Source organism: Mercenaria mercenaria, chromosome 15 (genome assembly GCF_021730395.1).
Source record: "Mercenaria mercenaria strain notata chromosome 15, MADL_Memer_1, whole genome shotgun sequence".
In the NCBI taxonomy this organism is placed as follows: Eukaryota; Metazoa; Mollusca; class Bivalvia; order Venerida; family Veneridae; genus Mercenaria; species Mercenaria mercenaria.
Genome location: NC_069375.1, coordinates 53,111,695 through 53,127,125, shown reverse-complemented (window position 1 = coordinate 53,127,125; position 15,431 = coordinate 53,111,695). Strand labels below are relative to the sequence as shown.

General features: G+C 35.3%; 1 protein-coding gene across 3 annotated transcripts in view; it reads left to right on the top strand.

Moving 5' to 3' along the window:
- LOC123554756 (neurogenic locus notch homolog protein 1-like) overlaps positions 1-12,965 on the top strand; it is a 148,812-nt gene extending 135,847 nt beyond the window's left edge. For all 3 annotated transcript variants that reach the window (XM_053525276.1, XM_053525277.1, XM_053525278.1), the window contains 9 exons: positions 880-1,081; positions 2,463-2,638; positions 3,098-3,675; positions 4,027-4,169; positions 4,378-4,618; positions 4,889-4,982; positions 5,597-6,130; positions 6,337-6,582; positions 7,756-12,965. In XM_053525276.1, coding sequence (XP_053381251.1) covers positions 880-1,081; positions 2,463-2,638; positions 3,098-3,675; positions 4,027-4,169; positions 4,378-4,618; positions 4,889-4,982; positions 5,597-6,130; positions 6,337-6,582; positions 7,756-9,003 — 3,462 coding nt within the window. In that variant the 3' untranslated portion in view covers positions 9,004-12,965. The remainder of the gene's footprint in view (positions 1-879; positions 1,082-2,462; positions 2,639-3,097; positions 3,676-4,026; positions 4,170-4,377; positions 4,619-4,888; positions 4,983-5,596; positions 6,131-6,336; positions 6,583-7,755) is intronic.
- The last annotated feature ends 2,466 nt before the right edge of the window (positions 12,966-15,431 follow it).

Here is a 15,431-nt window from a genome sequence, read left to right as displayed (position 1 = left end):
TTATCGCCCTAGGGTCAAAAATGGCCCCGCCCTGGGGGTCACATGGTTCATATAGACTTATATAGGGAAAAGCTTTTATAATGTTCTTGTCAATAACTAAAACATTCAAATTTGGACCACATGTATATTTTTGAGTGGCAAGATGAACCTTGACACGAGTTGACCTTGATTTTGACCTAGTGACCTACTTTCACATTTCTGTAGCTACAGCCTTCAAATTTGGACCACTTGTATATTTTTGAGTGGCAAGATGAACCTTGACATGAGTTGACCTTGATTTTGACCTAGTGACCTACTTTTACATTTCTCAAGCTACAGCCTTCAAATTTGGACCACTTGCATAGTTTTGTGTACCGAAATGAACTTTGACCTTTACATTGACCTAGTGACCTACTTTCACATTTTTTAGGTACAGGCTTCAAATTTGGACCACATGCATAGTTTTGTATTCTGAAATAGAATTTGACCTTGATTTTGACCTAGTGATCTACTTTTACATTTCTCAAGCTATAGCCTTCAAATTTGGACCACATGCATAGTTTTGTGTATCGAAATGAACCTTGACCTTTACATTGACCTAGTGACCTACTTTCACATTTCTGTAGCTACAGGCTTCAAATTTAGACCACATGCATAGGATTGTGTACTGAAACAAACTTTAACCTTGACATTGACCTAGTGACCTACTTTCACATTTCTCAAGCTACAGCTTTTGAATTTGGATCACATGCACAGTGTTGTGTACAGAAATGAAATTTGACCTTGAGGTAGTCAGTAAGTCTTGAAATTTGGAACACTCAAAAATGGCACATTGGTGGGCGCCAAGATCACTCTGTGATCTCTTGTTGTATATTGAAATTATATTTTGTTGCACTTCAGGGTTACACGGGTGATTTCTGTGAGAATATTGCCACTCTATGCGACAAGGTTGTATGTCACAATGGAGGGAATTGTGAGGTGATTGGCAACACATTTAGATGCAACTGTCCGTACGGATGGGCAGGAACCACTTGTAACGAAAATATTGACGAGTGTGCCTCAAACCCCTGCCAAAATGGTGGCCAGTGTATTGATAACAAAGGTTAGTCACCGATAGATTCTTAACAGAATTAAAAATCTAATTCTATCTGCCATCTCGTTCATGACAAATCACCTTAAATTCTTCATGCTTAAGGTGGCATCACATCAACCTACTTGTAGTCCAATCAAATTTGATCTGCTTCCTTACTTGTATTAAAGACATATTAGAATTGTAACAAATGCATAAAGTAATTAAACACACTAAGTCATTGATAAATGCACAGAACAGTCTCTCATACTAATTGCTATTTCATAATGAAGTTAGTGTGAAATCATTTAAATTTCGTGGGTATAAAATTTCGTGGTTTTGTTCAAAATGGCAATTTCGTGGGGATATTTATTTGTGGATTTAAACTTTTGAACATAAAATGTATGGGAATTTTACTTGTTCGTTGGGATTAAATTTAGTGGATTGACTGAACCACGAAATCCATGAAAATTAGTCCCCCACGAATATTAATGATTTCACAGTATTTTGAAAGATGTAAAACTTCTTTATGAAGATCAAACAATATTGAATCAAGGGATAGCTATGTAATTATGTAAGAAGATGGGATTTGGTGTCATGGGTAAGATGTCAACTTTATAAGTTAAAGGATTGAAGCCAGTCTTGTTTGTAATTGTGTCTTCTGATGAGGCGCTCAGAGAGCTGAGGTTTTGTAAGCTCACCTGCGTTATCTAGGTTCACAAACTAGACCACTAAAACAGACCAAACAAAAACATTGTTAACACTTCAGAGGACACATTTTCTACCTTACCTGCATAGAACTGGGAATGTTTGATCTAAAACTAGGTCATTAAGTCAGATCTTCTAAACTTCTTTTCAACACTATGGTCATTTTCTACTTTATCCATTTTTCTTGTCTGTAAAATATCTAGATGAAATTTAAAACAGGGTCTTATTATGTACAGTGCATATTATGCCCTTGACTTTAAAAACTCAATGGCAAATGTGCAACAGGGTCACACTGGCACAAAATGTAGGCTACAATGTCAGATGATAAAAATGATTAACTTTAAAAATAAAATTTTCAAATGGAACTTCATGAGACTTTTCTTGTCCATCTAGTTTAATACTAAATGCAGTTACATGTATAATCTTCTATAATGCCGTTTGTCTTGACATTTATTCAAGATTATGTAAGCGGGTCTCATGGTCTTCTTGTGTATTGAAACAAGACTCCTAAATCATTTCTGAAATAAAGGTTTAAGTACTTATGAGCTAAAATGAATTGATGTAAATGAAATGAAAACACATATAAAGTACCTGTTTGTGTCATGCATACTAGAAAATGAAAAAATTCAGATTGATTTCTATGATATAGTGTTTGAAAAAAGCAAATGTATCCAATTTACAGATGTACATTTATTGCTTAATTTAGGTTATTATGAGTGTTTGTGTCCACGCTATTACACGGGTGTACACTGTGAGTTCATGGACCTTGCTGTTACTGCTGGAATAGGTAAACCTACCAAGGTGACCCCTACACGACCATCTATTCCTCCAGAATGTATTGCAAACAACTGTGAGGGTAAAGCTGCCGATGGAAAATGTGATGTAAGTACTGTGTACCCTTACACTTATTTTCTATTCAAGAGTATTGTATATCAAGGGCTGAGTGCAACACTCTAAACAAGATACAAGAGTTTCACTCTTAGCCCTCACTGTGTGTCTGATAATTAGCATTTATTCTTAAGCAGTGTATTTTCATGTGTCTGGTTATTAGCTTTATTCTAGAGCAGTGTATTGCCCTGTGTCTGGTTTTTGGCTGTATTCTAGAGCAGTGTATTGTCCTGTGTAGCAGTGTATTGCCCTGTGTCTGTTTTTTTGCTGTATTCTAGAGCAGTGTATTGTCCTGTGTCTGGTTATTAGCTTTATTCTAGAGCAGTGTATTGTCCTGTGTCTGGTTATTAGCTGTATTCTAGAGCAGTGTATTGTCCTGTGTGGTAATTAGCATATCTTTTAGAGCAGTGTATTTGTCTGAGTGTAATATACCTGTACGATATATATTTACAGCCTGAATGTAACATACCAACCTGTGACTATGACGGCTATGATTGTACAGTTGAATCACGACCCTGGAAGAACTGTGACAAACCTCGAGATGGAGTTCTTTGCTTTAACGTGTTCAATGACAGTAAATGTGACCCACAGTGTGATACTGAAGAATGTTTGTATGATGGGTTTGACTGTGTACGTTCACTTGGAGCATGTAATCCACACTACGATACTTACTGTAGTCTTGTGTATGCTAATGGAGAATGTAACCCTGGATGTGATACCGCTGCGTGTAACTGGGATGGTCTCGATTGTAATCATGAGGAGGAGAAACTGGCTCTCGGAAGTCTTGTTATAGTTGTAGGTGTAATCCCTGGACAGTTCTTCAATATGTCAAATGAGTTCCTACGAAAACTTGGTAATCTTCTTAGGGCAGTTTTATACATTAGGGTAGATGACAATGGAAAAGATATGGTCTACCCTTGGTATAGAGATGGAAACAATGGAAACAAATTAAATCAGAGAAGTCGACGATCACTGCTTACTGAGGAATCTTCCACAGTTCATACAACACCAAGGGGACAGATACCTGATGGGTATACTTATTTATTACTTTAGAATTGTATTACTACATTATTTGCTTGCATTTATGTATATATTCACTTCAATTTGTCAGATATTGTTTTCATTTCTGGTTTTCTATATAGCTTTGATAATGTATGGATGAGTGGATGAGGTTAAGGAAACTTTTATACACCTGCAGTATTCAGGTAGTTTTGAAAAATTAGGCATCTTGAAATAGTTTACAATTATTTAGTGATTGTAGCTGACCAGCAAACTATAATGTACTTTATTACTTCACATTAAAATATAATTGATTAAATGTTGCTTTCAGTATAATCTTTTCACTTTAAATTTTGAAATATTCTTTATGATTAAATTTGCAGGACCATAGTGCATTTACTTATAGACATTCAGCCTTGCCTCATGGACGGCTTCCATGAGTGTTTTGACAGCAGTCAGTCGGCGGCCGAGTTTGTTGTGGCAGCGATACAGAATGGATGGAATCCACCACTTCCAATCATAGACGGTAAATTTTTATGCCTCATGATATTACTTGTAATGATGCTGGGAAATATACACTTACTGATTTTGTTATTGAGTCGAAGTTATACGTTGAAACTGTAACAATACATGCATTAAAATGAACTACATGTGTACGGGTCTGGAGTAAAATGCTCAAAAAAGTAACAGATGAAAATTGAATTGTTGATATAAAAAATGTATATATATTTCAGCATCATCAAAAGGCACGAAGGTAGAGGATCCTCCTGTTGGTACTACACCAACCCTCATGTATGTATTTGTTGCCCTCGGAATGGTGATGATCCTCACATTGGTTATTGTTATTGTGATTGGACGCAAACGTGCGAGGGGTATTACCTGGTTCCCTGAGGGTTTCTTCAGCCGTGGAAGTGATGCTGGCGCCACAGCAAGATCTTCAAAACGACATGGGCCAGACGGCGGGGAGGAAATGAAGTAAGTCGAACCAGAAACAAAAGTTTTGTTGAATACATAATTATATTTGTTGTTCATCTTGAGTTTTATTTTCAGAGTTACAGTAAAAACTCCTGCCAATTAAACATTATAAAGACAGACATATACAAAAAATATAAGAAATGAGTTTTACATTGATTTCTTTAAAGGAAGTTACATTGTAATTAACTTTGTACTTTTACAAATATCTTATGAAAGTGTTGTGTACCTAGTTTTGAATGGAACATGTAGTGCTGTTATTGCTTATTTCAGACATATTGGCAAGGGCTCTATGGATAAAGTTGACAGTAACGACAATAATACCTTAGATGATTGGGACATGCATCATCCAGCAAAAAGAATCAAGGTAAAACTCTGTTTCCTCTTAGTACATGCATTTCCTTCTCTGTTACACATTGAAATGTAGTAGTTGCAATTTTGTCAGAAGCTAAACTAAAGAAAAGCTGTTTGGAGGTCAGTTACAGGGAAATGCAGTGAATCAGCTCTTGCTCAAACATCAGTGACTCGTGCCCCAGGGTGAACTTACTCAGTTCATGTGATTCCAAGTTGTATCCCATATGTATTTTATGTTTGGATAGGTAACTTGAGAGCATTTTTTTTCCTTATCTCTTTGTGACTTCATGTACATGTAGTCAGTTTTTTACAGTACTGAAAAGCAAGTTTTAGATTGCAAAAATGTGGTAATTTGTAAATTATGTCCACAACTATTACCATGTTTTATGAGTGTACAAGCTAGTCACCTAAATTTTACTCTGACTCCAAAGCTTAGGCGGACTATCATTAGCCAGGGACAAGGCCTCTGCTCATTTATATTCAAATATCAAGGTTATTGGTTATATATAGTTATATGTCATGGTCATTGATTATACATAATTTATATGTCAAGAAAAAAGAAGCAGAGTGATAGGAAGGGACATCTTCTTTGTGATATGGATAGTTAAATGAATTTGTTTGTTTTAGATTGAGCAAAGTGGAGAGTCAACTACTGACCCATGTGATACCAGACAGTGGACAACTCAACATCTAGAAGCAGCTAATGTGCCAAGAACTACAGAACACATGGAGTCAACAATACCCAATAACTCTTCCATAATGGCCCTTACCCCACCCACTGGGGAAGAAATGGACTCGAAAGATGTGGATGTGAGAGGTCCAGATGGATTCACACCTCTGATGCTGGCTTCAATTCGAGGAGTAGGGCTTGATACAGGTGATAATGAGAGTAGTGGTTCTGGAACCACGACGTCTGGTGACAGTGAGGAATCTAGTGAAAATTCTCCAGAAATTATACGTAGTTTGTTAATGCAGGGAGCAGCAATCAACGCCCAGACAGATAGAACCGGGGAAACATCTCTCCACCTGGCAGCACGTTATGCACGTGCTGATGCCGCTAAAGCCTTACTTGATGCTGGAGCGGATCCTAATAACCAAGATGCAGGGGGAAGAACTCCTTTACATACAGCTGTAGCTTCAGATGCTCAAGGTGTTTTCCAGGTAAGAACACTAATGATATAATAGTATCTTTTTCTGAAATGCTTTAACATTTAATAGGTAGTAGAAGTGAAGATCTTTGTGTTCTTATTAGTTATTTCTTTGTAAAAAGATTAACACTGTATTGCACATTGTTTTAACCACTTGTATTTTCAACAGAATAATGATGCATTTTGATCAGTTTTTAATTAGTTCTTACAACATTTCAGATTTTGCTGAGGAATCGTTCTACCAATCTGAATGCAAGAACACATGATGGAACTACCCCAATGATTCTTGCTGCCCGCCTTGCTATAGAAGGTATGGTAGAGGAATTGATAAATGCAGAGGCAGATATAAATGCCATGGATGAATACGGCAAAACAGCATTGCACTGGGCAGCAGCTGTAAACAACACGGAAGCAACTCTTGTGCTGTTACAACACGGAGCCAATAGAGATGCTCAGGACCAAAAGGTATATATATGTCAACTGAAAATAGATTTAAATTTTCTGTTTGCTTGAACAGAACTTGCAGTAAAGTTAGAGTTTTGTCTATAGATACAGATTCTGATTTTATCAGCTTGTAACATTTTAAAGTAGATAATTATAGATTCTATATAGTATATTTAGAGGATTCTTCAGTTTTGTTCTGCAATATTTTTGTAGAATATGACTTATTTTAAAGTTGTATGCGTCCAGATTTATCCTAGATATTTTAGAGTTTAGAAAATGCTTTCTTTTAGTTGGTACAGAAAAAATAAATTTTATAGTGGTGATATACATTTTATGAAGTTTTCAAGTCTTAGGAATAAAAGAAGAAAAATGTAACAAACAAACTCTCAAAAGCATTAATCTTGCTGTTGGAATGCTGATACAGAAGGAACATTGCTGTACTGAATTATTGTAAAATACTGTATTAAATTATCTACTTAATACTGGTTTATTATCGGTTATTAGAAATTTTGATGTTCACCTGGACTCCTGTAGCTTTAAGAGCTTATTTCAGGATACGTTACTATCATATTGACAATTTTCCATTTGTTCAGCAACAACAGAATCCTATGGACAATAGCCATCATAATATTGATTTACTCCTGTCTGTCCGTGTGTGTGTTCATCTGTCACAAATCTTGTTCGCACTAAGTTGAACATTTCTCATGCGATCTTCACCAAACTTTAACAAAATGTGTTTGCCAACAAGTCCTCAGACAGTTTTGATAACTAGCCAAATCGGCCCAGGCACTTTAGAATTATGGCCCTTGAAACATTGTTTTTGATAATCAAAGCATTGAAAGTCTGTTTGGGTTGTATCAAAGCACTGAAAGTCTGATTTGGTTTTATCGAAGCACTGAAAGTCTGATTGGGTTGTTTTTGATAATCATAGCACTGAAAGTCTAATTGGGAATTAAGAATATATAGGGAGTAGGGTTTACGCTCGAACATTTCTCATCCGATCTTATACTACTATTCAAATAATTAGGCAGTTTTTCTCAAAAGCAGCTAAAGTTGCAGTCTGATGTGATATAGTTAAATTTCAGTTTGAATATAAGAAGAGATAATGCAGTATATGTATATTTCAGGATGTGAAGAGATAATGCAGTATATGTATATTTCAGGAAGAGATAATGCAGTATATGTATATTTCAGGATGAGACTCCATTGTTTCTTGCTGCTAAAGAAGGAAGTTATGAAACTTCTAAGATTTTGTTGGACCACTATGCTAATCGTGAAATCACAGACCAGATGGATCGTCTACCTCGAGACATTGCTGCAGAACGCATGCACCACGATATTCTAAGCTTGTTGGATGAGTATCGTGTGACTTCACCAACAGCTTTACAGTTACATAATGGACTTCCCACATCTCCAAATGGACTTCATGCTTTTATGCATCCACATAAAAATAAGAGTAAGCAAAGGAGAAATAAAAATAATGGACAACATAATAAGGACCATTTAACTTACTCTCCAGAGGGACATAAAAGTACGACCAAAAAGGGTAGAAGTAAAAAGCAGAAAGCCAGGAATAGCCATACTCAAGGTAGTGAGAGCTCTCCTGGAGTTGAATCACCGCCATGTGATATGACTCCGCCGACTTATGACAATGTTTGTGGATCTATGATGGGCATGGGCATGCGTTCACAAATGAATGGAATAGATGAAGTTTCAGTAAGTTGTGCACAAATTACAAATCGAATGGACGACCATTGTGTAATGTCTAATCACTATAAAAATGACTCTGTAATGGAGCAGCATCATCGGAACATGGAAATGATGTCAAATGATTGGATACAAAACCAACAGCAGCATCCAATGTCACAGTCACCCCTAGCGACATCTTCTATCCCAACTCCCCCTTCCAGTAACCCATCTCACAATAGTCCATTGAGCATTGATGGTAAACTCTCCCCAATGAAAGGAAAAATGCTCCCTACATCACCACCTCATTATTTAGCTATGCAAAACCAAGCACAACGAAATCGTCCGCAAAAAAGTCCCCATCATTATCATATTGACAATTTTCCATTTGATCAGCAACAACAGAATCCTATGGACAATAGCCATCATAATATGCAGCCTTACACTATAATGTATGATAATCATCATAGGCAGAAAGTATCCACCCCGATGCAGATTCAGCATGTTCCACAATATCCCACCCCACCATCACAACACAGTTATCTGGGATCAGATGCCACTCCGCCGCAAGGCCTTACTGCTCTTCCAGAAAATATTCTTACACCTTCGCCGGACTCACCGGGTCACTGGTCCAGTTCATCACCGCATTCAGCACATTCTGATTGGTCGGAGGGTATTTCGAGCCCAGTGCCTCCTATTGGCCAACAACCAATGAAAGGACGAAACACAATTTCAAGTGATGCTGTGTTTATCTGATAAACAAGTGAAATCACAAACAGAAGATATTAAACAGAGATTAAAAGTAATTGAAGTAATTCATGTATTTGCATTCTGATAACTGAATGAAATGTGATGTGTTGGATTATTTATGTGCTGTTGGATTTAACAGTTATATTGGTGCAAATGATTGTTTTAGTGTCTGTGATGTGTAAAATATTTCAGTGCAGATATAGTAAACACAGTGAGAATTATTGACATGTTTGAAAAAAGAAATAGTTATATTTACTGTGTGTTCAGTGTTAGATAACTACTTACATACTTACGTGTTTTTACATACCTTGATGATCTTTTATGGATTTGATTAAGCGTATTAGAGGAGTAGTAAATTGACAGGGTATAATTCACAGGAGGACTCAACTTATGTATGTGAGGAATACTCAGTGGTATTTCGTCATTTGATATGCACATTAGATATCTATGATTAATAGTAATGTGCTATAAACATCTGCTGGTCAGTTAGAACCAGAGTGGACACAAACAGTTGTTAAGTGCTTTTATATTATATATTTGTATAGATGGTCAGTAATTGCACAGATTTTTATTTTCTTTTCGTTCTCTAGTTTTAATGAACAAAGGGGTATATTGCAATATACTCGAGCCAACATTAAGAACAGACTTTTAGAGAAGGTTTTTTATAACTTGCATTCTTATCTATGTTTCTAGTGTTACTTTGCATTTCGTATTTATGTGACAGATTTTTAAGTGCTTATTTTGTGTTTGGCTGTAAATTTGCTTTGTATTAAAACATGAGATTCCTATTGATCTCAGTACATGTTAACATCATTGTCATCATCATCTTCAGCATCATCATTATCATCAGAGTTTTATAAATCTTTTGTTTTTTTAGAAAAAAAAATGTAATTGGCCGTATTAGGAAGCATTATTATATGTGATGTTTATAATTTTGGTCAATGCAGTATGTTTTATGGTCTTCATCATATCATACAACCATCATTTCATCATCAAGGTCATGAAGGTCATTCTCAAGGTCAAGGTAATTTGTGATGCTACTATAATTGTCATCGCAATGTGGAAGCGATGTTTCCATGGGTCCAAATTTTATGCATGATATATTTGCTTTATCCCTTCTGAGAGAATAATCTGTATATAGGAAAGCTTTCTGTAAACAACCAGGGGAGACAAATCTATGCTTTTATTATCTATTATTAAGTGAAAAAAAGGAAATAAAATTGAGCCGTGCCATGGGAAAACCAACATAGTGGCTTTGCAACTAGCATGGGTCCAGACCAGCCTGCGCATCCGCGCAGTCTGGTCAGGATCCATGCTGTTCGCTTTCAAAGCCTATTATAATTAGAGAAACGGTTAGTGAACAGCATGGATCCTGACCAGACTGTGCGGATGTGCAGGCTGGTCTGGATCCATGCTGGTCACAAAGCCACTATGTTGGTTTTGTCATGGCGCGGCTCAAATAACATACCATAATCAGGGAAACATTATTTCTTTTGGTAAAAATGTTGTTAACACATCTATATTATTATTGAGAAAATACATTAAATTACTGTACACAATACTTAACTGTATATACTTATTTTTGTATTGTTTTGTAAATAAAGAAAAAACATAGCTTTAAAGTTACAATATTCATTTCTTTAGCAAGACTTAGATGGTTTTATTTTGAACCCAAAACATACACATTGTTAGAAAGATGGTTTTATTTATGTATGAAATATTGTGCATAATGTTTTAATGAGCTTAATACATTAGCATGGGACATTTTGGTATATCTGTTTATTTGGTTAACTATATTGTTAGCATTGACAAAGGCAAAGGCCAGCTTGAAGTACAAGATAGAACTGTTGCATAATGTACTGTTACTGCCAATATTTCTTTTTGCCAAAGCATTTTGTACTTGCATTTTATTTTATACTTTTTTACAAAAATCCACATGGTCAGACTTTTACCACATGTTTTTTTACTTTATTGCACAAATGAACAAATCTGAAGATATAATCACAAATTACTTCAGAGCTGTTACATTTATTAAAGGTGGTTAATCAGATTTTGTTCAACTAATGGACTTGTTCGAAACTTAAATTACTGATCATTTACACTTATTTGTGTTCACCAAGTTCTTCATGCACATCAGATTTTCACTGAAAGTATTTTTAAAATTTCTTTTTCCTATCCTGGTTGCCCAACCAAGATAGTGTTAATTTATCATACATATAAATTTAAGAAACATGTTTTGCCTAATGAATAATATGAATATAAGCACTAATTTATTAAAGTGGAGAAAAAATTTGCATTGACAAGTATTTTGCCAAAATTTATTAGAAATGCAAGTTTCTAAAGTGTCTGTTACCTCCCTTTGTCTATCTTGGTTGTGCAAACTGAGATATATTGAAACTAGATACATGATGTTTTAATACTTGGCTTTTGTTTCAGGTTTTTGAAGTATTTAAATATTTATCCCATGCAAAAGTAAAAGTAAAAATTTTATATTGAAATCAAAAGCAATAGTCCACTTTTTGAATACCATTCTATCAAAGGGAGGTAATTACACAATTTCATAAAAAGTAATAAAATAAGCATTTCCAATTGGGATCTATGATGTAACTCTATCTATTGGATCCCTTTCAATGTTCCTAAATAAATCTCTAACAGAATATAATTTATTATGAAAACTAAAAAATGTCATAAAATGTTGCTCAGATGTGATTGGCCACCTTTAAAGAATTGTTTCCAGATGGATAAATATTATTTTGATTTACTTATACAAAAAGTCCATCTTTTCTATCAAAATGACCTGGTAACTGAAGGAGTGGTGACCTATGAGTTTTGTGTTAGAGCTGTATCATAATAATGCTTAAAAAGCTGTAAATGTTAAACATCTACTAGTATAATTCTGTTTTGAACAGTTTACAATTTTATGTTGTAAGTCACATGGTCATGCAGATTGCTTCCTCCTGCTGGTATATCATTTAATATTAAAAAATACACATAAATCATTTTATCTATTAATGTACAATAAAAATGTATATTACTTGTAGAAAAAAACACACAGACTTTTATGTACAGAAAAGTAGTCTTTTTGTTATAGGGCATATTGTATTTATACGTACCAGTATGAGCAGATAGAGAGAGTAGGGGCAGTAGTTTTGACTATTGACTGGTAAGCCATTCAATAAGTGTTTTCTTACATTACATAAAAGATAATTTTTCATACTTTTTTTTTCAAGCTTTGACTTTAGCCCAGTAAGTAGCACAAACTATGGACGGTTGATTTTTATAAGCAGTCATTTTTTGATGACACTAGTTGCGCAATGTCAGTTTAGTTGTTTATGAACTAGTTCACTAAACCCAAGTACAGCCGCTGTGTTTTAAACTTTAGACCATTGTTTTCATTTTTAACTAAAGCATGTGAATGAACAGTTCCTGTCAATAAACATTTTGTGAAGTGACAGATCATTTCCTGTTACTTATCTAAAGCCCTAGTGATATATGTATAAAGAGCAGATGTCTAAAAATGTTTTGGGCTGGGATTAAGTCGCTCTTTCTTTCTGCTTGTATATGGTTGCTGATTCGTGCAGTATTTTAGTTTGAAGTCAAGTACAAAGAAAAATGGCGGGCGAATATATTATTTTAAAGCTTACTTGATGCATATAAACTGGCAGACGGACTAATCAACTTCTAGTATGTTAGTGTCTGATATTTGGCGTTCATTGTTCAAGAATTTGATTGTTACAATAAGGCTCATACCACATCTCTTAACTGAGAATGGAATTCCTACACGCTGCGTTGTCTAACAAAGAAAACAACAAATAAACTGTATTATTTATGTTAGGAGTCTCGTCCTACACATGTTTTGTGTTCACTGTTTATTTTTGTCACTATCCAGTTATCACTCTCATCCATTTGTATATTAATGCCATATTGACATGATATTTAACTAGTAAAATAAACTTCTCATCAATGTGCATGGTTTTATTGTTTTTCATTTGGCTATTTACAGCTGGGCTGTCGTAGGTATTTTATAGTTGCCCAGGACTAAAAGATGACCATTTAAATGACTCAAAAGATCATCTGGTACTGATAATAAACCGGAACGGATGATAAAGTTGACCACCTTCGAATTATTCGATTGCAATCGGTTATTTATATAACTGAACACCCCGTCTAATAGCAACCAGTTATAACACCAACTGGGTGTAAACAAAAACAAAATTGGTAAATATTCTGTATAAATAAATGACTTACATTTATCTGTTAAAAAATAGTTATCCAAAATTAATGGGGAAGAGGATGATTTTTGCACAATGTTCACTGTCAACACATGGAGGCCTGACATTTGGTCACTTTTCATTACTTGATCGGAATGACTGTTGCAGCATTTTTGGGAAAACTTCAATATAATACTATGGAGAAAAATTTGTAAATGACAAAGTCGAATTTATCATCGGTCAACGTCCATACAGTCCCCATTTTACATACCCATTTCAGGCCCTCTCTTCATGTGAGTTTGCTGACTAAATATAAGTTTAAATTATGTCAATTTTTCACCAAATGTAAAGCTTTATTTTGATACCAACCACTGATAACAATTTGCAGAAATAGAAGTTACAGGTAAAGAACCTAATTTTCTGTCCAAGTTGATCATTAGTACCATGAATATTTCATGTCATTTGGCGACTATCTTTACCTAAATGGTAAAGGCTAATTACAGATACTACATACTGTGGCAGGGTGGAACCAGCATCCTACTGGTAGGTTGCTGAATGGCAAGCAAGAGAATCTAACTATTGATATTTGCAAATGTACAGCTGTATACACAGGTCCATATTTCGGCTCACATTGGCACAAAGTGTTCAAGGTTTTGTGCCCATAGGAATTTTCTACCTCATCTTCATAATACATTCTCAAAAATTCTGAATGTCTGTCTGCATTATACCGTATTCTGGTCTAGCTGCAAAATGGGTTATTTCTTGTCAAAACACTAGGTGACTAGAGTCAAATCAAAGAAAAACTTGTTGACATTTTAGCGGTCATATTTTCCACCTTATAAGTTATATGTATAAAACCTTGTGAGAATGTTCGATAAAACTAAGGTCAATAATACACAATAATTTTTTGTCAGTACTTTAGAGGCCGTATTTTCTATTTGATTTTCATACAACCATTGACAACTTTGTCAGAATGTTTGTCCCTATAAATCTATGTCAAATTTGAGACTTAATTACCCCGGGAAGACCAAGTCACTAAACCAAACAAATGTTAACCTCAAGATGCCATTTTTTTCCACCTGATTGTCGTGAGACTTTGTTAAAATGTCCGTCTGTTTTAAATATAGGATAAGTTTGCAACTGGGTCTTTTGAAAAAAAAGAAGTATGTCAAATCATTGAGAAACGTTAGTAATGATCTACCTGATTTACATAAAACATGACCAGAATGTTTGTTCATGCACAGGCGCTTGAAGCTCTATCAATAAATATATGCATTACCATATCCCAACCACCTAATATACTTTTTTTTTGAACAGCCTTTACAAAGAACAAAAAAAATGATGAAGTATGTAGCAACCCAAAAGAAAGTTATTGGTCTAACAGAGGATTGAAAGTTGTACCATGTATGCTGTATTCATTGTGGCCGTTGCTTAGTTTCGCTACCGGCGGGACTGCCTCGAAAAATTGCATGGCACATATGCGAAACATCTCACTTTCTGAAAACGATTCTTTAGCAATTCCTAGGTTTGTTGTTCCAAATATGTTGTGCCCAGAACAGATGTGGATTCGTAATGCAACACTCAAAACGCCGTCAGCATGCGTTGCTGTCCAGACGCCTTTGCCAGTGTTATATAAGATCCTTTCACTGGTTGTACTGCAGATGGGAATTTCCGGCCTCGAGGGTTACTGTTTAGGCGGTAACGAGGCTCCAGCCGAGTTACCGCCTAAACAGTTACCCGAGAGCCAGATATTCCCATCTGCACCTATAACCAGTGACAGAATATTTTTCTTGCATACCGATATCAAGAAATAATAATAAAAATAAAATCAATCGAACGGCTTTCTTTTTAAAACTATTTCTTATAGCAGCGTATTCAAACAAAGCGCGGGAAAGCAACGTCCGTAAACAGGAAAAACGTCATGACGTTTCAAAGACAAATAACAATATTTAGTTCCGGTTTTGTTTTATCAGTTGCAGCGTAACGTTATGATTTTTTTGATAAAATAACGTGTTTTGAATCGAGAATAAATCTTCTACGTATATGTAATTCGTAATACGTCATTTAAAGCACGAGAGTCATCTTACACCCCGGGGTGTAAGATGGATTTTTCCAGCACTGGTAAAAATACCGGAAATCCCCGTCTGGTTTGCAAGAAAAAATTATAATGCGGCCTGTGACATTTTAGATACAATGAGTTTGTTAGCACTTGCAGCTCTCGAG